The sequence below is a fragment of the Neomonachus schauinslandi genome, chromosome 5 (genome assembly GCF_002201575.2).
Source record: "Neomonachus schauinslandi chromosome 5, ASM220157v2, whole genome shotgun sequence".
Lineage (NCBI taxonomy): Eukaryota > Metazoa > Chordata > Mammalia > Carnivora > Phocidae > Neomonachus > Neomonachus schauinslandi.
In genome coordinates, this window is record NC_058407.1 from 92,407,197 (window position 1) to 92,428,132 (window position 20,936).

Genomic DNA, 20,936 nt, shown 5'->3' on the forward strand with positions numbered 1-20,936 from the left:
GTGGATGTAGCAGTGAACTCGGGTCTCTTTGACCTATGTTTACCAACATGAATAGCAACATTTTCCTAAAGGTAGGCATTGAAACAATGCCATTATTAGGCCATCCCAAGTGTAGTTTAAAAATAAACAGTACTAGAAACCAAAGAGTAAGCACATGCGCGATTTATCAATTTTGCCCTCATGGAATCAGCAAATATGTGTAACAAAATTTCCCTAAATTGGCCAACAGAGGCAAGATGACAGTTTCTGTTCTGAACATTTGAAAGGAAAATTACCACTCGTCTTCCTAGACTTCCTCCCACACTCAAGGGAGGACCTGAAAAACATGGATGTCACAGGCCATGCTACTACACATTCTATGAGCTGGAGACAGACGAGGCCTCTCCTGATGCCTCTGGATTCACAGGAACGATGATTTGGGAAGCTTCAATGCTCCCTCTGCCTTGCACATTTGTATTTCCTCCCACACTCTATGGTGAGACCAATGTAGACAGGATCCCAGTTGGATAATGAGTATTCCAGACGACAACTCTTCTGATGCTTCAGTCTACCTCTTCATGTGCTATTCCAAGTACTTTTTCCTAGAGGGGAAACAAGAGAAATAGACTCATAACATTCCAAGTTTGATTCACGGTTGAACTGAAAACATATACCTGTGAACTCTGCTCTCATGTTCCAGGCATGACCCAGGGTTCGGAGACTACGATAGGGTTTGGGGGAGGGTTTGGAAAGATGACCAGTGTCCTTGGTATTCTGAAAGCAAAACATATGCTACAGACTTGTGTTATATATCCAGGGCTAGCAAGCTAGATGGGAAAAGGCTTTGATGCTGTATTTAACATTCAAAAGAGTAGATGCTGAAAGGTTGAGGACTGTGGAGGTTGCAAACCTCTCCTTACAAAGTGCTGTAAAATGGGTGAGGTTGCAAGACCGCAGAGTAACTATTTGAACAGTGCTTTACAATGAGGAAAAATGGCCAACAAGTGAATTTAAATCTCATGGTAGTTTGTTTAGCATGCTTGTTAGATACAGTTGCTATTCATTTGATTGACTAATTCATTATGTTAGGAGTACTGGCTGAACATCTATGATGTATATAGAAGGAACAGGCATAAAATATTTAAGTCTGCCCTCAGATTTGCAGTTTAGTTGGGAAGATTAGATACATTTGCATGAAATGCGGAATACTGAGATAGTCAGGAACCCTGGAAACCTTGTGCATGGGAATCATTTTCCTCCTCCTCCACTGCTATAAGGACACCCTGGAGAGCCAAAATACCAAGGGTCAATGGAAGTCCCTAGACTCTTGCCACCACAGCATCATCTTTCTTTCCTGTTCATGGACACTGAGCACAAGTCTCAGTCCACATCTCCTCCACACTTCAATAGCTCCTATCAACTCATAAATATTCTTTTATCAATATCCTCCTTCTTTATTTTTGCAAGTCCTCTATCAGCTTTGGGAAAATTCGTCCTTTCTCATTCTTTTTCCTCCCGCTCCTAATTTCCAGCTACATGTTCCAAATTAAACCTAAACGTGGCCAAGATTTAAAATTAGGATTTATGATGGCCCATTAAAGTAAACTAATAAATTACAAATGACAAAAAAAATGCTGTCAAATTCTAAGGCTTTGAAAATGCCCTTTATTATTTCTACCCAAAATCCATCTATTTTCTCTAATTAGAACTGTTTTTCTCTCTAGCACCGGCAGCCAAATTAAAAAATAAGTAAATAAAAATATATTCTTCTTTCCTCTTTTTATTTGCTTACTAGAATTAAAACCACCATTTTTCATAACAGATTTATTGAAATATATCACAGAATTCATCCTTTTACAGTATATAATTCAGTGGCTTTTGGTATATTCATAGAGTTGTGCAACCATCACCCTTGCTTGATTTTATTTATTTTTTTTTATTTTATTTTTATTTTTTAAATTTTATTCATTTATTTGAGAGAGAATGAGCTAGAGAGAGCATGAGAGGGGGGAGGGTCAGAGGGAGAAGCAGACTCCCTGCTGAGCAGGGAGCCCGATGCGGGACTTGATCCTGGGACTCCAGGATCATGACCTGAGCTGAAGGCAGTCGCTTAACCAACTGAGCCACCCAGGCGCCCACCCTTGCTTGATTTTAGAACATTTTCATCACACCAAAAGAAACTCCTTATCCATTAGCAATCACTCCCCATTCCCTCACCTCTCAATTGTCTCAATGAATTTGCCTATTCTGGACATTTCATAAAAATAGAATCATACAATATAGGGCCCTTTTGTCTAACTTCTTTCACTTAGCATAATGTTTTCAAGGTTCATCCATCTGGGACATTAAGAGGGCACATGATATAATGAGCACTAGGTATTATATAAGACTGATGAATCACTGAACTCTACCTCTGAAACTAATAATACATTATATGTTAATTAATTGAATTTAAATTTTTAAAAATGGAAAAAAAAGGTTCATCCATCTGTTCTGTTCCTTTTCATGGCTAAAAACTATTCCATCGTATGGGTATATCACCTTTGGTGTTTCCATTCATCATTCATCACTGATGAACATTTGGGTTGTTTTGGTGAGTATAATAATGAAAGCTGGGGCGCCTGGGTGGCTCAGCTGTTGGGCATCTGCCTTCGGCTCGGGTCGTGATCCTGGGGTCCTGGAATCGAGCCCCGCATCGGGCTCCCTGCTCCACGGGGGGCCTGCTTCTCCCTCTCCCACTCCCCCTGCTTGTGTTCCCTCTCTCGCTGTGTCTCTCTCTGTCAAATAAATAAAAATCTTAAAAATAATAATAATAATGAAAGCTGCTAGGATCATTCATGTACAAGTTTTTACAGGAACATTTGTTATCAATTTTCTTGGGTAGATAACTAAGAGTAGAATTGGTAACTCTATGTTTGATATTTTGGGGAATTGCCAAATTGCTTCCAAAGGGGAAGCATGGCTAGTGGGTGTGAAGTGATATCTCATTGTGTTTTGTTGTTGTTACATTTTAAGTAGGCTCCAAGCCCAGCATGGAGCCCAACATGGGGCTTGAACTCATGACCCTGAGATCAAGACCTGAGCTGAGGTCAAGAGTCAGATGCTTAATCAACTGAGCCACCCAGGGACCCCTCATTGTGGTTTTGATTTGCACTCCCCTAATGTTGAAATGACGATGTAAAGCAAGCATCTCTTCATGTGCTTACTGGCCATTGGAGAAATGTTTATTCAAATCCACTGCCCATTTAAAAAAATTGTGTTTTGTCTTTTTATTGTTGAGTTGTAAGAGTTTATTACATATTCTGAATACAAGTTCCTTATCAGATATGTGATTTGAACATATTTTTTCCCCCATTCTGTGGGTTGCCTTTTCACTTCTTGGTAGTGTCTTTGCAGCAGAAAGATTTTAAATTTTGATATAGTCCAATTTACTTTTTGTTGTTGTTTGTGCTTTTGGTGTAGCCTTTTTCTAGAACACTTTTGGCATTTCAGCTGCATTAACTAACTAAACAGACTTTTGGGAACTGGCCTGTAAGCCCAGTTGATACTCACAATCTCCTTGGAAAAATATACCTACACAACCAACAAGGAAGGTTCTTTCCTGTATATAATTATAGTGCAGACATGAAGTGTTATAAGAGGTCAGAGGCTGGTGAAGCCTTTAAGCTAGAGTGGTCAGGAAAGGCTCTGGGGCAGGGGAGGGACTTGAGGGGGTCCGGAAGAAAGAACAGTTAAAGCCAAAATAATGTCAAAGAATCTATCCTTTTAGCATGAGTTAAGGCAGCTTGAGTTTAGAATACTTGAGAGCCTTAGTTGTTCAGATCAGCCACTTCAGGCTACCATATCTGGTGCAAATGTGGAAAACAGGAAGGAACAGAAGACTAGGTAAGCTCAACAGGCAGCCACTGAAGACCACAGTGGGCACTTCAGCCCCTTGGCAAGATCAGCTGTACTTTCCTTCTGGTAGCCCAGAGACCAAGCCTGTTTGGAGGCTGCAAGGCCATGCTGGGCCATGTGTAGAGCAGACTCAAACCTGCTACCCTTGGACCATTTTGGTGGAAAGAGGACTAAGGGTAATGTGGGACAAAGGCCTGTCCTTCCAAGGAAGGGTTTGAACAGACAAAAATACCCTGAGCCTACTGAGATTTAAAGTGATGCGTTAAAGCGTTTTGAAGAGGTTAACCTTCTGAGGTTATGGCAGCTTGGAGGAAATCTCAAGGAATGAGGATAAAGGATGGGGGAGAAGGCATGGGGGTGAAGGTGTCTGTTTTGCTTGATAGCAAGGAATTATAGACACAAATTTGGGCGCCTGGCTGGCTCAGTGGGAAGAGCTTGTGACTCTTGATCTTGAGGTTGTGAGTTTGAGCCCCACATTGGGTGCAGAGATTACTAAAAAATAAATAAATGAACTTCATTTTTAAAAAAAAAAACAGACACAAATCTAACAGTTTGCTTTTTGGTTTGTATCAAAATGTCCCTGTCAAAATGGCTGGGTCCAAGCAGCAATGACCAAATATGATGAGTGCTGTTTCTCTCTCTCTGCCTGTCAGCATCTGAGGGAATAAGGAACTGTCTGCCTCTCCTTGTCTCACTGTCAGACTTCCGCTGCCTGCACAATTACGAAAACAGAAATTACATCTATCTAAACATTTTATATCTCACCATCTCTTCATTTCCTGTTCTATCTGACCAGTGCCTCTCCTCCAACATACATACCCCCTGTACCCTTTGGGAGTCCAGTAAATATTTATTGATGATGAAGATAATCACTAAAAATATGTTCCCATCCCTGGGATCTATCTCTTGCCACTCAACTGTTCTAAATCCTTGGGAGCTGCTTCAAAGATGTGTTCCCTTCACTGAAAAAAAACAAACCCCCCCATAACTTTCCATTCCACCTCCTCTGAATTCTGGGAAGATTCATATTGAAATAGGATGCACTTACCCATCCACCCTGCTGCTGGACCCAGGGCGAGAAGTTGTCTTTCAGGTACTTGGTTCCAAAACCCAGCACTCTGTTCATGGGGTGGTTGTCGATGGCAGTGAGCTTGGCCGTGACATCTATTGCAAGGGCAGCCTTAAAGCCCTGAGCTCTGACCTCTGATTCTCCCCTGGTGTCCACACCCCGTAAGAAGTGGTCCGTGATGGTCTTGAAAACAGGGTAGGATAGCTGGTCCTGGAAGCTGTTCATTAAAGCCTTGTCCTTCTTCAACTGCGTACAAGACGATATGCGTTCAGTTGAGCAACCTGGCCCCGTGAAGCAGATTCTAGCTCAGCAGTGGGCCACCAAAACACCCAGTGGGAAACCCTCGATTCCAGTCATACAGAAATTACTTAGTGAGCGAGGACTACATGTTTCCTTGGAAATCCTCTAGTTCTGTCTTTGAGAAAAGCTAAGCTAAGCAGCTTCTCAACAAATATTGTCTCTAAAAGGGACATTCTGGGGGTGCGTCCGATGCTATGTAAAGACTTTGGTGAAGCAATGTTCTTTCCGTGAGCCCAGCCCACCCCCCAACTTCCGTGAGACACAGGGGGCCCGTCTGAATTACAAATCTGAAGCAAGAAGGGCTAGTGTCCTCGACAGCAAGAATGGACTCCTTTTGATCAGTGACCCAGTTGAAGAAGCTAGATGCAAAAACCCCAGTGGGTAGCTGGAAGCCTAGGCTTGCTAAAGCAGTAGAGGAATAAACACCAGAAAGAAACACCTTCTGCAGAGGACCCTGGCCCGTCCCAGCGTTGCTCCTTTGGGTTGCCCCTGGCTGTCTGGCCTCTCAGGAAGGTGCTGGATGAGGCTGACATGTGCTCTCAGGGATGAGTGGTTTTGCAGGCACCCTGCAGCCATGGAGGGAGCAGCCCTGGCCATCGTCACTGTCCTGGCCCAGTGGGAACCTGCACCCACACAGCAAAGTCAGACCCTCCGTGTGTTCCTACCAAAGTCTGCTACTGGGGAAACAACCATGTTCTCTACATAAAGAATGTAAAATTATCACCCCAAATCACCAAGAAAAGCGAGATTTCTTAAAGTGGTAATTTATGGGGTGAAAAGGAAAGCATCTCTCTCTCTAACCACGGAGGTCGGCTTCATACCACCTCCTGTCCCTTGCCTCCATGACTCAATGCAAGTCACTGCTTAGGGAGGCTGGGAAGGAGGCTGCCATGAGAGAGCCACAGAATCTTCAAGCTGTAAAGAATCCTGGAGGATTCGAATAGGTCTCTCCCAGTTCAAGTACTGCGCGGCTGGCTGGTCACTGGGATCTCCTTGAAATTCTTCTGATGACAGGAAGATCATTCCTTCACAAGGCAGTCCTGGGTGCTAGAAAGTTCATTCCTAAAATGGAGAAAATCAGTCGCCCCATCATCCCTATCCACTGATGTTAGTTCTGGAGAAACATAGGAGGGCACATTCTGTGTTCCTTCTCTGCACCCCTGTTCGTTGTCTACTTGTGGACTCGACGTTCACATAACCTATTCTCTTTTCTTTATCTGATATCCCTGGTTTTCTCCGTTTCTCATTCTGCACCATCCCAGTCACCATCCGCTGGGCACATCCCTGACAAACATTCTCTCTGGCATTGAGAGAGTTGCTGCTGAGCATGCCGGGACTGGGGAAGGCTGGCTGGCCAGTTAGTGCTTTTCCCCTCCTGCACAAGACCCATGGGGCCTGACTTCCTCCCACTGATCCTGGTAGGACAAGGAAAAGGGTCCACAGGCCAGGGCCTGACTGACGCGCCTTAGAGACTACTCGACAGTCTGTGGGTAACCACACAGAACTTCTCTTTGGCTACAGTGGGGTCCTGCTCACCAGCTCTGTATCTGAAGGCGTTCTCACACCTTCCTGACCGGAATGATGGGGTCTCGACTTCTAAATGGCAGGAAGGCCAAAGTGCTCGAAGTAACACTTAACCCGCGCCTCCTGGCCAAACTGCTAAGAAAGACCTTGAGCAGAGAATAGTCTGGCCACTCTCAGGGGAGATTTCGGGAAGGACTCCAGCCTTGGAGCTGGCATGGGACATCGATATGCAGACTGCAGGGTAAATGCAAGAGTCTAAACTTCCCCAAGGATCAGTTACATGGGGAACTATATTCATAATTCTATTCAGCAAATTTTAATTTATTGGTGTCTTTTCTTGCAATAACAAAGTTACATTTTTCATTTCCAAAAATTCCAGGGAGGCTCCAGAAGGTTTACTTATGTTTTCCAAAGTGATTCATTTTTGAGATGCTGCCAGCATGAAGAATTTTCACTCCAAGGGAAATAAAATTTAGGACTAAGTGGAAACCAGAACTTGCAAAGGAATACAATCCGGAGTACGATTCCTTTGTCTGCCCCAGTGCGTGGGCACAGAAAGAAATCACATCAGTTCAAGAAGCTCCATACCTCTCTTTCCAACTGATCCCCTGAATATTTCAGCAGCTCAACGATTTTGGCTATAATTTGGTCTTCTCCATCTGTCGGGGGGAAATTCCAGTTATTTTTTTTTAAGAAAAGATATAATCTTAATTTTTTTTTTCCCCAGGGACAATACGTGTAGCCAGTTTAGGGATTGAGGGAGACATGTGCTTTGTAATTCTTAGCAACTTAACTCTTGCCTCGCCTTGCCTGATGAGGCACAAACCACTCCAGCCACCCTCTTCTACAGGCCCCTCCTTTCCTTTCTTCTTCCTTTTTCCCTTCTCACCACGAAATGCATCATATATTTATTGTAAGAATGTTGTTGAAGATATTAGTTCCACTGCTCGTGATCTTATCTCTGAAGATATCCAGGAGAACTTTCTCTCTGGTCTGTAAGATTCCCCTGAGCAGATTTTTTTTTTTTTTTTTCCACGTGGACACCATAAATTCCATTTGGTTCATATTCCCCGCTCTGTGCTGCTAGAAAGTGTAGAGCCAAGTTTGTGGTCCCCATCAAAGAGGGGGTACAGTCTTCCTGGCCTACATTTTGGGAATTAAACTTATTCCTAAATCCACCTTTTCTCCCCGGTAGTGTTTTCATTTTCCATTATCTTTCAAGTGGGATTTATTTGATCTTACTAACAATGCATACTTTGCTGTCTTTATAACCAGGTGGGGTATAAATAAATAAAATGATTAAGTTCTCCCACCCTGAACGCTAAAAATGGCAGGTGGATAGAGAGACGGCTACAGTTGCTGTGGGGTATATATGTTGAAACAGGGGGTGGAGGGGAGGTGGAGTATGATTTTTCTTATCTCAAAACAAGCTAACCACTGACCATGAGGAAAATGGCTGTTGCCACAGAACAGACTCCAAACAGAGAAAAGCTAGTTCCTGATCCAGCGGCACTTTCCACTTATGGCTCAATCCCTGAAGTCGTGGAGTCTTCCTGTTTGTTCTAGATAAGAGGGAAAGGGAGGCCAGGACATCAGTCCAGCCCGTCACATCCCAAGAAGGTCCAGCGAAAGGCAAGGTAAGTGGGAAGTCTGAGACTCAAGTCCCGTGGGAGAAGCAAGAACGCGGGTCCCATCGCCCGTCTGGAGTTTTTCTCTGATGCTTCTGCGTCTTCCCGGGAAAGGTGCTCTGACAACGGCCTGAATTTCTCATGTGCATGGGGGCCAAGAGCCTTAGCTTGAGCCTGCAGTGGGGTATGGCTTTATGTCACCCAGGAGATCACAATAAAGTAGAGACACCTTTCTTCTCCGAGCACTCAGAGGGACCCCCTCTCCTCTGGCCGCTCACTCTAAGCCCCACAACGCAGCACGGTGCAGGCGGACTCACTACTCTGCTTCCAGGCTTGGGAGTCGCAGACACCAGCTCCTGGCACGTGGGCACACTGCCAACCCAGGGGGCCGCCTCTGCCCCAGCCCCTCTGCTGCAGTTTGGGGAAAGGGAGCCAGGAGCAGGGACAGTGGTCAGGGAGGGAAAGAAGGACCAAATGTCTCTTCCTGTGGCGTTTGGTTCTGCTCCCCTCAATTCCTGCCCATCCGATGGGAACTCCGGTCCTCGCTCCTGCTCCGGTTTTGCTGACAACTGACCGCCTTCTGCTCACTACTTCTCGGGTCTGCTTCGTGGGCTGCACCAGACCTGGTGTCTGACAATGCCCTGCTTTTTCCCAGGAGCCCCCGGCAGTGTTAGAAATCCCCGGGCTGGCGCGCCATCTATACCCCGTGCAGTTCCATAAGCAAACTGGCCATCGCCCTTGACCGTCGCCCACATGACTGAATCGAGTACTGCATTGCCCTCTGTGGACAAGGTGGCGTGCCCGATTTCTACTTCTCCCATCTGCCCCGCCCCCGGGAGGAGACTCCTTTTTGCACTTCGCAGTGAGCTTGGTCCATTGCTTCAGAGAGTGGCTGGCACACTCCCCTGGGCCTGGGCTGGTCTCCAAAGCTAAAGGTCGGCGGCGCCTCCAGCACGTTGCAGTCATGCTTTTGGTCCAGGGCAGCAGAGCTGCCTCAACTGCAGAGCCTGGTGCTGGCTAAACACACTGACGCTCGTGCACCTCTGCCTGGCAAACACTCAACGCGACCCACGCGTGCGGAAGGGAAGTTTTTACCTTTCTTAGTACTGGTGGCTCGAGGCTGGGAGCACGGGCCTTGGCAGTGGAGGAACGGATGGACAAAATTCCCCTTGGACTTGGAGCCTCCTCCCTCGGCCCGGAACACTTCGGGCGGGGGCCAGGAATAAACGATTTCAGCAATGCGCTGGGCAATGGAAACAACTTTGGGGTCCACAGCTGAAACGAGACCAAATGGGGATGAGCGGCCCTTCCCAGGAGAACTTTGTCTAGCTCATTGGTATGCACAGTCGCCCGATATGAAAAGGCCAGCCTAGAGGGAAACTGCGGTGTGTGCATGCAGGGGGGAGGTGGGGGGGAGGCCATTCTTCAGAAAGTACTGGGAGTTGCCTTTTGAAGTCTTGCAAAATTAGGGTCCCCTTTCCCCTCCGCAAGGGAAGAAACACAAAAGAAAGTGCTTAGTTCTTTGCTTGAGGGAATGCTCATTATGCTTTTATTTTTATTCTTTTTTTGGACATCCTTTATATCTTGAAGAGCTGGCCCCTATGTGCATAGGAGGGCATTCAATAGTTTGACAAGCCTTTGGGGGTTGGTCACCGAGGAAAGAGAAATATCCCTGCTCTCAGGCCATATTCATTACTCAAAGCCCATTATCAAGTAAACACCGAACTCCCCTTGCTCTTGCTCATATAGTTACGTGTCTTGTCTCTCCTCCATGTCTAATGGGAAACATCTACTTAATGCCGATAGGGAAACCAGGATACATAAAGTGCGATCCACAAAATGCTTTCCTTTAAAGAAGGGCATAATGGTTTTCTTAAAAAGCCACACTTTTTCATGCTTGGCACATCGGGTTCAAAAAAGATAAGGAGAGAATTGAGAGAGAAGAATTAGGAGAGAAGTCAAGGAGAAAAGGACCGATGCTTTTCCTTCCCGTTTTAACAATCAAAGCAAATATATACTTTCCACCTTATTGCAGCCCAGCTAGCCTCCTTCCTATGGAATGCTGGGCACGCATGGCTCCTGGCAAGGAAATGGGAAAAAGGCTGAATCCCAAAGCCAGTGGGAGCCTTCCCTTGTGTCCGCAGAAGATGGGCAAGGAAAGCTTCTTCCTCTGTAACCTTGTGCAGCCTGTCTACGGTGGTCAGCGTGTGGCTCTCCCACCGGAAGTCACACTGTCCCCGTCTTGCACTCAGAGGAGGTAGATGAAGGCCCCAGAGGTGGTCCCTCCTCATCCTCCAGCCCCCATCCTGTGGCAGGGTAATCAGGAGACCACTGGCAGGCACAGAAATAGCCACCCTGGCTCGCTTGCTTACGGCATATCCATTTCTATGAGTTGGTGGATACGGAGTGAGGGAGGCAGGTGACGTATGTGCAGGAAACAGGATAAGCAAACACATTTCGACTCAGATGAACCAGCTCTAGTTGAGACTCCCGTTTTTAAAAAACCTTAATTTTAAACACTGAGAAAAGATTCCCTTCTTGTTAGAGTTGATCTCATCTGATAGGCAAGGGAGATTTGGATGGGGTAGGGAGAGGACAGAAAGGCTGCCCATCCTTTGGGGTCTATTTGGTGGTGGGGGGGGTGTCACTATGGCGCTAAGGAGAGAAAGAGAGCACAGCACAGTTGAGAGGGTGCCACCCAGCCTTTGGCTTGAGGCATTTGTGTGTTTGGGAAAAAAAAAAAAAAAAGATTGATTGATTGATTGATTTTAGAGGGAGAGAGAGTGTGTGAGTGGGGGGAGGGGCAGAGGGAGAGGGAGAGAGAATCTTCAAGCAGATTCCCCGCTGAGCTCAGAGCCTGACACAGGGCCTGAGGCATCTGTTTTAAATAGAAGGGGTACGGCATTTTTCTATGGTTGAGACTGCTATTTCCTTCCCTGTATTCATTTTCTTCCTCCTTAGCAAGAGCCCCACCCGAGGTGTCACAGGCAGCAATGGGTTGAGCTGAACAGACTACATTTTCTAGCCTCCCTTACTGTAAGGAGTGGCCAATGAGATGTAAGAAAAGTTGAAGTGGGTTCAAGAAAGCTCTCTAAAAGGGAAGGGAATTATCTAGAAAGAAGACACCCTTTTGTGCCCCCCACCCCTTGCTTCCTCTTCCTCCTGCTTGAAATGTACAGATGATGGTGGAATCTCTGCAGCCACCTTGGAATGCAAGGTGATTTTGAGGTTGGAAGCCACTAGCCAAGGGATGGCAGAATAAGAATCTCTAATGAAAGTTGGAGCTGCCATATGAGCCCTGGGATGCCAAACTTTGGTATTCTCTTATAGGAGAGAAAAAGGATCTCTACATTATTGAAGCCATAGTTATTTGAGTTTTCCACTCTATGTATCCGAACCTAATCGTAACTAACATTCCACATGTAGCAAATCCTAGCTGTGGACAAACAAGGGTTCACAAGTCAAAGAACCTGGGTTGGGACTGACGCCCATTTTTCTACCTCCTAAAAACCTCTCACTTCTAGGCTTCAATCTTGGGACATAGCTTATAGTTCTCACTGAGGCCTGGTGTCTGAATCTTGGACGCGGCAGCGAGGTCTAAATTGTGACCTTCAGTTAAAAGAACCCAGGTGACACCAACTGCTAAACTCTGATTTATACGTGGCAAAATAGAGATAGAACGTGAGGCTCTCTTGAGTCACATCCAATGTAAAACCAACTAACCACCCACATAATGCACCAAACAAGAAAGTGGGCAAGAGAAAGATAGGAAGGGAGGATACACTGAACATAAATGTCTACGGCAAGGTCTCCTTAGGAAGTAATCATTTCTACTATTTTAAAGAATATCTATATCTATATAAAGATCTTGAAATTTTTGTAAATAAAAAAGGTCAAATGACACTTCGGTACCTTTGAAATACAGAATGTCATTTATCTCAGGAAACCAGAAAATTAAAGTTTGTAAATGCTCCCTCTGCCTCTTGGTGAAGTCCAAAGGATAGCCAAGCAGAAAAGCCTATTTAGGTACCTCCAAACTGTTGATGCCCCAAGCTCAGCTACCATCTCCAGCAGGAGCTTGCTGTACCACTGGGGGCTGGGGAGAGGGGGGTTCCCCAGATAATCTCATCCCAAACTCCTGTTCTAAAATTTTATGAGTCTATGGGACTTATAAAAGTTTGGGAAATAAAAGTTTCCTTGGTCATAGTGAGTGATCAAAAACTGCCAACTGTGGGCTGATTCTCCAAGTAAGCCGGGAGAGTCACACCATTTTAAAATTGACACATTACTGCCACCTGTTGACTAATTACTGACAAGTTAGCCCAGCAATCAAACCCAGCGGGAGAGGGGCTTTTCTTTCAAAACCTACCCCTCCCCAGTGCTCGTGAGTGCTCTCTCTCTCAAACAAACAAACAAACAAACAAACAAACAAATAAATAAAATCTTAAAAAAAAAAAACCCAAACTAAAATGTTTCTCAGTTTTTGGGTTTTTTTTTTTTTTTTTAGAGTGCTTTATACTTTGAAAAGTACTTTTGTATGTAGCCACCTGATCTTTCCATCCACCACCCTAAGAGGTAGGGAGGGTGGGATACCCCACTATGTAGCTGGAAACAGAAGCCCAGAGAGGTGAGTTGACTTACCTCAAGAAGAACGGCAGCCTGAACCTGCACGTAGGGCTCTTCCCTCCATACTGGTCTCTGGCACAGAGGATCGGGACTTAGGGCACCAAGCTTATTTCTAGACAGTGCAGCCAGAAAACCAGTCCTGCCACCCTTCACTGACAGCCTCTTACTTTCTACTCAGTCTCGAGAAAAGCAGGGCAATTATTATTGAACATTAGTAAGTTGGGGAAACTGAGGCACAGTGGAGTGCCCTGCCTCAGGCCACATTACCAGCTGGGAGGAGATGAAATACCACGCATACAAAGAAGGGAAAGATTTTGTCCTGGGAGAGAAGCAGCTGCCCAAAGCCTACCTTCCCGCTCGGCGTGCCGCTCCACGTTAGTGAGGGACCTAGACCATTGCTGACTCTGAGGACCAGCCTGATGTGCTCTGGCACCCTCCAAAGCGAATACAGGTGAGCTCTGGGCATCTTCCTCCTTCTCTATTACTCCAAAGAGTGTTCTCCAGGAAGACTTTTTCTTGGCCAGGTTTAGGGGCTTCTCGCTGGATGGGGAATTTCTGCAAGGCCACGACACCTGTGTCCATGACTCATTTGCTGGCCAACCCCCCAGTCCTTTCTGGGACCAACTCCTTGTTCTCAGCAGCTTCGGTGAGAAGACTGCGGGGCTGTTCTTGAAGACATGGTGTTTGGCATAGAAGGCCAGGATTTTGAATTCTATGCTGCCTGTGTCGTCATCATCCAGGGGGATCTCCTCCAGGTCGCAGGCACTGGTGGTGCACATGGCGGGCCTGCAACAACAACGTCCACACGTGTCCTCTCACCCGCGGGCATGCTACTCTCTGGGGGTCAGGAGGCACGGGCCTGGAGCTCCACGAACATTTATTGAGCACCTACTCTGTTTTGTGCAGGGAGACAGGAAGTCCTCAGAAATGGAAAATCCAGGGTTCTTTGTGAAAGACCAGGACGAGAGAAGGTACACAGACAGCTCCACACAGAGAGAGTGGGCGAGGAGGGGGATCAGAGGTGCAGAGAGCCAGTGTGGGGAGGAACAGACAGCTTCCGGGAGACGGCAAGCCAGGTCTCCTTGACAGACAGAAAGGGTTTATGTGGGTGGGCGGGACGGGGTGGGCAGAGGGCAGACGGCTCCGGCTGAGTTCAGGACGAGTTTGAAGAGTGGTGAGAGAGCCGGCAGAGCACACACAGGCGCTTTGTGAGGATGGGGGGCTGAGGGGTGTGGAGGGACAGGAAGTGAAATGGCCATGAGGCCAACCATGGGGGCCTTTGACTGGGCCACTGAAAGCTCTGCGTTTTCTCTCTGGATCCATCAGCACATCTCAAAAGGAGCCCTAGACCACGGGAGACAGGTAAAGGGCTTCTCGGGGAGGCTGGGTGGGCAAAGAGGGAGGCCGACTCGGCAAAGGGAAATGTCTGTGTCAGTCCCTGACCCTTCCCATCCTCTCTTCCTTCTTCCCTTATCCTCTGCCTTGGCTTGTACACATCTAAGGCCCACACACCTGCCTCGGGGGACTGAGCATAAGCAAAACCTGGGGGCTATGGCGTGAGGTAGGGGTCATGCCCGCTCTGCTCCCACCTCCTTTCTGTTTCCTCGTACTCCCACCCTCCTCCAGGCTTGGACAATCTGACAATCTTTCGTCCCTCATCAGCTCCCAATTTCACGTCCTGTGATGCATCACAGTGAAGCCTCTGTTGTCTGGAGTCACTTCACCATCTCCGGAAAGCACGTGCTCCTTCCCGCTTTCCTACCTCTGCCCCCCTTGGCCTGTCATTCCTCCCCTCCCCTGCCTTGTGGTCTCACAGGGCCCCCCGCCCCCCGGGCGGTGTTAGTCACTCCCCATTAGGATCCTTTCCCAAGTTGGCCCAGGTTTATTCTCTTCTCCTCAACACAAGATAAGCCCCGGGAGGGCAGGCATGTGTGTGTGCTCTTTTGTCTCTGCCACGGGCCCAGTGCCTACAATAATGCCTGGCACAAAAAGGCACTTGACAATGACTTGTGGAATTCTTTTCCTATTCCGAGACAGACTGGGCTCAAATCCTGGTTCTGCCATTAGTGGTTATGTGACTTGCCTCTATGCCTCAGTTTGTCATGTTCAAAATGAAGATGATAACCGTACCCATCTCATACTGTTATGAAGACTACATTAGGTTTTTTTTTTTTTAAGATTTTATTTATTTGACAGAGAGAGACCCAGCGAGAGAGGGAACACAAGCAGGGGGAGCGGGAGAGGGAGAAGCAGGCTCCCCGCGGAGCAGGGAGCCCGATGCGGGGCTCCATCCCCGGACCCTGGGATCATGACCTGAGCTGAAAGCAGATGCTTAACGACCGAGCCACCCAGCCCCCCAAATTAGTTATATTTGTAAAGCATTTAGAGTAGAACTTAAGTGTTTGAACAAGTGCTTGATTAAGTCTCTCATTAAAGAATCTTTATGAAATTCACTTTGGGCACCACTGTTTTAGTTAAGCTCCAAGGGGGTTTCAGATGGCATGGGGGGAGGGCAGCATTTGGAATGAGAAGCTGGGTTGAAGAACTGCTTTTTTACTTACTGGCAAAGGGACTGAGGCAAATCACTAGCCTCTCTGTGGTGTAGTTTTCCTGTTTATAAAATGTGACTCATATTATCTAAGTCATGGAGGAGGATGAATTACAAACTGTGAAAATCCTTAAAACAAGTGTTGGTCTGTACAGAGTAGTGGTTTTCCTGTGGGTTTCTTGAATTAGATAATCTAGTTCACATCCTGGGTCATCTGTTTACTAGCTGTGTGACTGGGTGCATTTCTTAATTTATTTGGGCCTCCATTTTCCCATCTGCAAAATGGGGATAAAAAAAAATCCCTGCTTCATCAACTTTGTATGTGGGTAAAAAGAATTAGTGTGTGTAAATCACTTAAAATAGTGCAGGGCAGATGATAAATGCTCAAGAAATATTGGCACCCATTATATTACAATTACATTATTTTAATAGGTTACTTTTTTGTTATGTAAATATTAATGTTTATAAAAGCAAGCTCATCAAATGCAGCAGTTAAAACTAACTAGTGACATACAAATATTAGGTTTAGTACAAAAACCACCCTCTTCCTATAGGTTCATATATATATATGTGTATGTAGATAGTGTATGTGTGTATAAAGTATATATTCTGTAAGGTATGAAGACTGGGACCTGGCTGGCTTTCCCAGCACCTAGCACAATGCCTGACACCTGGTAAGTTCTCCACAAATATTTTTTTGATGAATGAATGAAAAATAATTATAGAGCTGCCAGAGAAAAGACAGGCATCCTATTAAATTTGAATTTCAGATAAACAAACATTTTGGGTATAAGTATGTCCCCAATATTGTATGGAACATGCTTATAGTTTAAAAAATATATATCTGTTGTTTATCTGAGATGCAAACTAAACTGGGTGTCTTGCATTTTTATGCAAATCTGGCAACTCTATGAACAAAAGATGTAGCTTAGAAATACTGAGAACTGAGGCACACTGTCAGCGACTAAAGTGGACCAAGGGGTGAGGGGGAGTGAGCAACCTGAGACAAGCAAGAGAAGGAGCCAGAAATGGTGAGGCGAGAGCAGCATAGGCGATGAGAACTGGGGCAGCAGACGGGGTGTGGAAGGAGCTGCGCCCAGACAAGAGCCCAGAGCTGAACTGTGTCAGGACAGAAGTGAGAAGGTTTTAAATAGGAAGCTTCCTTTTGAATTGGGCAGCTCAGGACGGCTCCAGGCAGGAAATACACTCAGGTTCCGCAGGATCTATGTCCTGGGTGGGAGGGTGAGCCCTCTCTTCAAGACATACTATGCTTCCAAAGACACCTGCATGTAAGTTAAAAAACCCCAAAACTTTCTAATGTAGCAGGAAGACTGGAAAATTGTGTGTGTGCGGCACTGACGGAGGAAGGGTCTGACTTCTTTAAGAAACAAGTTTGCTGAATGCTGATGCAGGAGCAACATCAGAAAGGGGGAAAACCAATGAGGTCAAGATGGAGCACAAGGTCTTTCCATTTTGTGAAAGAGATTTTTGTCGTATTACAGGCAGGGAAAGGAACAGAGTACTTGCCCCCCCCACCCCCCAATTGTTGGGGGCCAAAAATGAGAGAGAAGCAGAAAGCACTGCAGGGCTCATTCCTCTGGAATGGCCCGGATGAGGCAACCCCACTGTGGGGTGCAGGGTTGTGGGGGTGCGGGCTGGGGGTGTGCCGTGACCAGGGCCTGGAAAGCACTGGGCTGAAACAAAATAGTGGACACAGCAAAGTATTGGTTCCAACACTTTAAATGCATTTAACAAGTGGAGGGTTTTTTCCCCCTACTGATCCTCATTGTAAATGAAGGGAGAGCTACTGTTAGCTTTGTAGCTAAGTCTTATTTTAAAGTAGCATTGGGTTAGTTTATCATGGGTTGGATCCCTAGTGCTCTCTGCCATTCCTGTTGAAAGTAAAAACCCAACTTCTGGGTTCATGGAAACTTACACCATAAATGTTATGCACGCATATGGAAAGGAAGCCCGGCTCCCCCACCGGCTGGATCAGACCCAGGATTGGGGAATCCGCTGCAGAATAACACCCGTGAGGTTTATGCTTACTCAGGGACTCCGGGGACACAAGCCTCCGCGGACACAAGCCTCCGCCTCCCACCCTCTGTTCACATCCTTATCTGGAATGAACGGCCCGCAGACCTACTTTGCAAAAGCAAGCTTACCGAGCTTAGCTTCTTGCGTTGGCCTCTTTTCCCTCTCTCATGGTTCCTTTCCCCCCCAACCTCCTAAATGGCCAAAGTCCCCCGGGGTGCCCGCAGCCTGGCGTTGGGGAGCACTGGAGGAGCCGGGAAGGCCGAACCTGCTGGGAAGCTCCTCTGTTGTTATCAGACACGCTTTGGGGATTTTTAGTAGTGGATTCACTTGCTGAGATTAGATTTCACTTCCCTTCCCACGGCGGGTCCTGCAGAAACATGCGTGCTTCGTGGTTCCAGCAGACGCTGCCACGAGCGCCCGGAGCAAACTGGGCAGAATTTGGCTCAGTCCCCTGTGCTCTGGGCCTGCCAGGTGGGGGGGCGGGGCGGGGGGGGGCATCTACACAGGCTCAGCGGAACAGCTGACTTCCACTGCTCGGGACAGACAGGTGAGGCCCGGTGTCACTCACGCCCCTAGACACTCATCCCCGAGGGGGCTTCCCAAGCCAGATGGTCAGCTCAATTACGTCCGGCTGCCTGGAGCCTCCCCGTCAGCACCCTATGCCCCCTGGGCCCTTCGGAGCCTGTCTGCCCTTTTTCCTTCCTCCCTGAACTTCAGACTTCCTAGTATCTCCATGCCTGTCCCCTGTTTGTCATTTCTGAGGATGACCTGTTTTTTAATCCTAAGGGTGAAATGAGGTTAACATGTCTTCATTTTCCCCACCAGAGAAACTAAACTGAGAGAGCCTTGGGCACATTAGTGAAACAAAAGCACCCAGGCATAGAGGGGGTTGGGGACTCAGAGGGAGCTTTCTAGAGGGGAGGGAGAGGGACTGCCCATTTTACTGGGGCCTTGTCCTCAGGGAAGCAAATGAGGGTCAGGCCAGAGCTAGACCACGTTCCCACCAGGTGCTCGGGCAAACCCAGGGATCCCTGCCCTCAGCCCCATCCCTGCTCTCAGCGAGGGAGTCAGCATCTCCATGGGCTCCTGGCCACCCACCTGCGGTCACATCATCACACACGCTGTCACACACTCAATGAGAGGGGACTGCATAATGTTAAAAAGTGATCCAGCCAGTTATATATGCTTAACTGCACTATCTCAAACCTGTAGCAAAGGAGAAATGAAAGAGAAACCCCATATATCTTTCTCTCCTTTTCCTGGAAACCCCTCATATATCTTTTCTCTCCTTTTACTGGAAATCACCCCAGATTCTTAGCTGTCATTTTGCTTCCCGAGACTGACATGATAAGAACTCTCTAATAAACCCTGTAAACCTCTCCCTTGGTTAGATTTGCCTCCTTAGCAAAAGCAGGACTGAAGACCCAACCGTGTCCTCCTGGAAAGCCTGAGAACCCAGACTGGCGCTCCCTGGGTTTACCTGGGATTGGGGCTGGCACAGGTTTCCTCCTCTTCAGGTCACGTGGCAGCAAGGATATTTCTAGACCTGAGTCTCTCTCCACAGAACTTAAGAGGAAACTTTCACCAGGTCTTCTTGGCTTCTCATGGAGGGAGGCTCATGTGATCAAGACTTCCATGGCTATAGCCTCCTCAGGTTGAAGGGAGACTCAGGGAAGGACTGTCACTTCCTCCTTAAGCCCTGCCCCCAGCTTTTTAACTGAAGGAGGGGCCGACCTTTGCCCAAGTAATTTGACTCTCAAAGTGGTTCTGCATCCTTTATCAAAACCTCGGGCTGCCCTTCAGGAAGATTAGGTGGGTGTTTCCCTGATAGTTCTTTACATTCGTTACATTTCATCAGTTTAGCAAATGTTTACAGGCCACCTAATAGAGGACCAGCATTGTCCACATACTTAATCTTAACACGGAGGGGCAGGTGCTAGGATTCCCATTTTACGGATGAGGAATCAGGCTCCGGGAAGCAACCTTTTTTGTTAGTGGTCCCTGTCAGTGGGGCTGAAAGCCAAACCCTGGCCCTCCTAGCTCCACGTTATATATCCTGTTACCCCTCCTCTGTGATTCGAAGATTATATTCAAATGGAACCACTGGAAAAGCCTTAAAAATGGACTCTAACCCCAGCCATGGAAGCCACAAAAACTCATTTTTTCCCACAATTTTAAAGATGGAGTTCCCTATGTATATGAAAGAAGAGAGTTAAAAATGATTTTACATTCTATCCAGATCCTTAACCGAAAGAGACATTTATGGCCATACGTATGATCATGAAACCTTGGGAGCTGACCAATACAACGTGAAGATGAAGGAAGTGTGAATGGGGAAAGAGGAATTAAGGCTAATTTCATAAAAGTGAAGGAAGAACTGGCCGTTTAAATGTTAGGCAAACAGATCCAGGAGAAACAAACGGACAGTGGTTATGGGAAAGTCAGTTCTTTGGTGACTCAGAGTGAGTGTTAATCAGCAAACTGGTATTTACAGCATATGACATGTGGAAGTCAGTCAACTTAGGGGGTAACAAAATATTAAGAATAGTTTCGTTTTTTTTTTTTAAACTTAGTCATTTTGGGGCCCCTGGGTGGCTCAGTCATTTAAGCGTCTGACTCTTGATTTCTGCTCAGATCATGATCTCGGGGTCATGAGATCAAGCCCCACATGGGGCTCTGCGCTCAGTAGGGAGTCTGTATGAAGTTCTCTCTCCTTCTCCCTCTGCCCCTCTCCCCTGCTCATGCCTGGGCGCATGTGCAAGCACGCCCTCTCTCTCAGTAAATAAAATCTTTTAAAAAACCAACTTAGTCTTAAAAAAAAAAGAGATACTCATTTGAAAGAATGAGTTCAAGAATCAACAAATGCATAGCATCAATAACTAAATCACATAGTATGGGCTAGAGTTGTTATTGGTGTTCAGAGCTGTATAACTTAGTGACACTGGTTGCAGAAACCATTTACAATCCCACGAGGTCCTGGCAAGGTTAAGTACAAACACAAGAAAGGGGGATCTGGCACAAGGAGGTAGGCTCATCAAGGATAGAGAACGCCCATTCATCATGCAAGTTGGCAACTCCCATAACCAACAAGCTAGCACATAATAGGGACGGGACTCAATACATGTTATATATTAAAAAAACAAACCAAACCCACTCTTCTCCTGATTCGAAAAATACACATAGTGTAAAAAACTTGTAAAACGTAAAATAGCATACATAAAATAAAGGTCACCATGATCCAGTCAGTCGGTGGTAAATGTCATTAAAAATTTGATGTATTGCCTTCTATGACAATAACCTCTAACTGCCTCTCGAGAGTCTGCCCTGC

General features: G+C 46.6%; 1 protein-coding gene across 1 annotated transcript; it reads right to left on the bottom strand.

Annotated features, from left to right (window-relative positions):
• Window positions 1-362: 362 nt before the first annotated feature.
• Window positions 363-19,169, bottom strand: BCL2L14 (BCL2 like 14). Its single transcript, XM_021690659.1, has 6 exons — window positions 19,089-19,169; window positions 13,373-13,809; window positions 9,493-9,672; window positions 7,358-7,428; window positions 4,925-5,191; window positions 363-581 (listed from the first exon to the last, which is right to left on the bottom strand). Exons 2-6 carry the CDS (start codon window positions 13,800-13,802, stop codon window positions 543-545), a joined length of 987 nt encoding a protein of 328 aa, XP_021546334.1. The 5' UTR covers window positions 13,803-13,809; window positions 19,089-19,169; the 3' UTR covers window positions 363-542.
• Window positions 19,170-20,936: the final 1,767 nt, after the last annotated feature.

Excerpts from the sequence above, each read along its gene's own strand:
- BCL2L14 (XM_021690659.1), bottom strand. The coding sequence starts at position 13,802 with ATGTGCACCACCAGTGCCTGCGACCTGGAGGAGATCCCCCTGGATGAT. Across the intron at positions 9,673-13,372 it reads GCGGCACGCCGAGCGGGAAG|CTGTGGACCCCAAAGTTGTT; the intron begins GTAGGCTTTGGG and ends GTCTCGTTTCAG. Across the intron at positions 7,429-9,492 it reads AGCCACCAGTACTAAGAAAG|ATGGAGAAGACCAAATTATA; the intron begins GTAAAAACTTCC and ends TCCCCCCGACAG.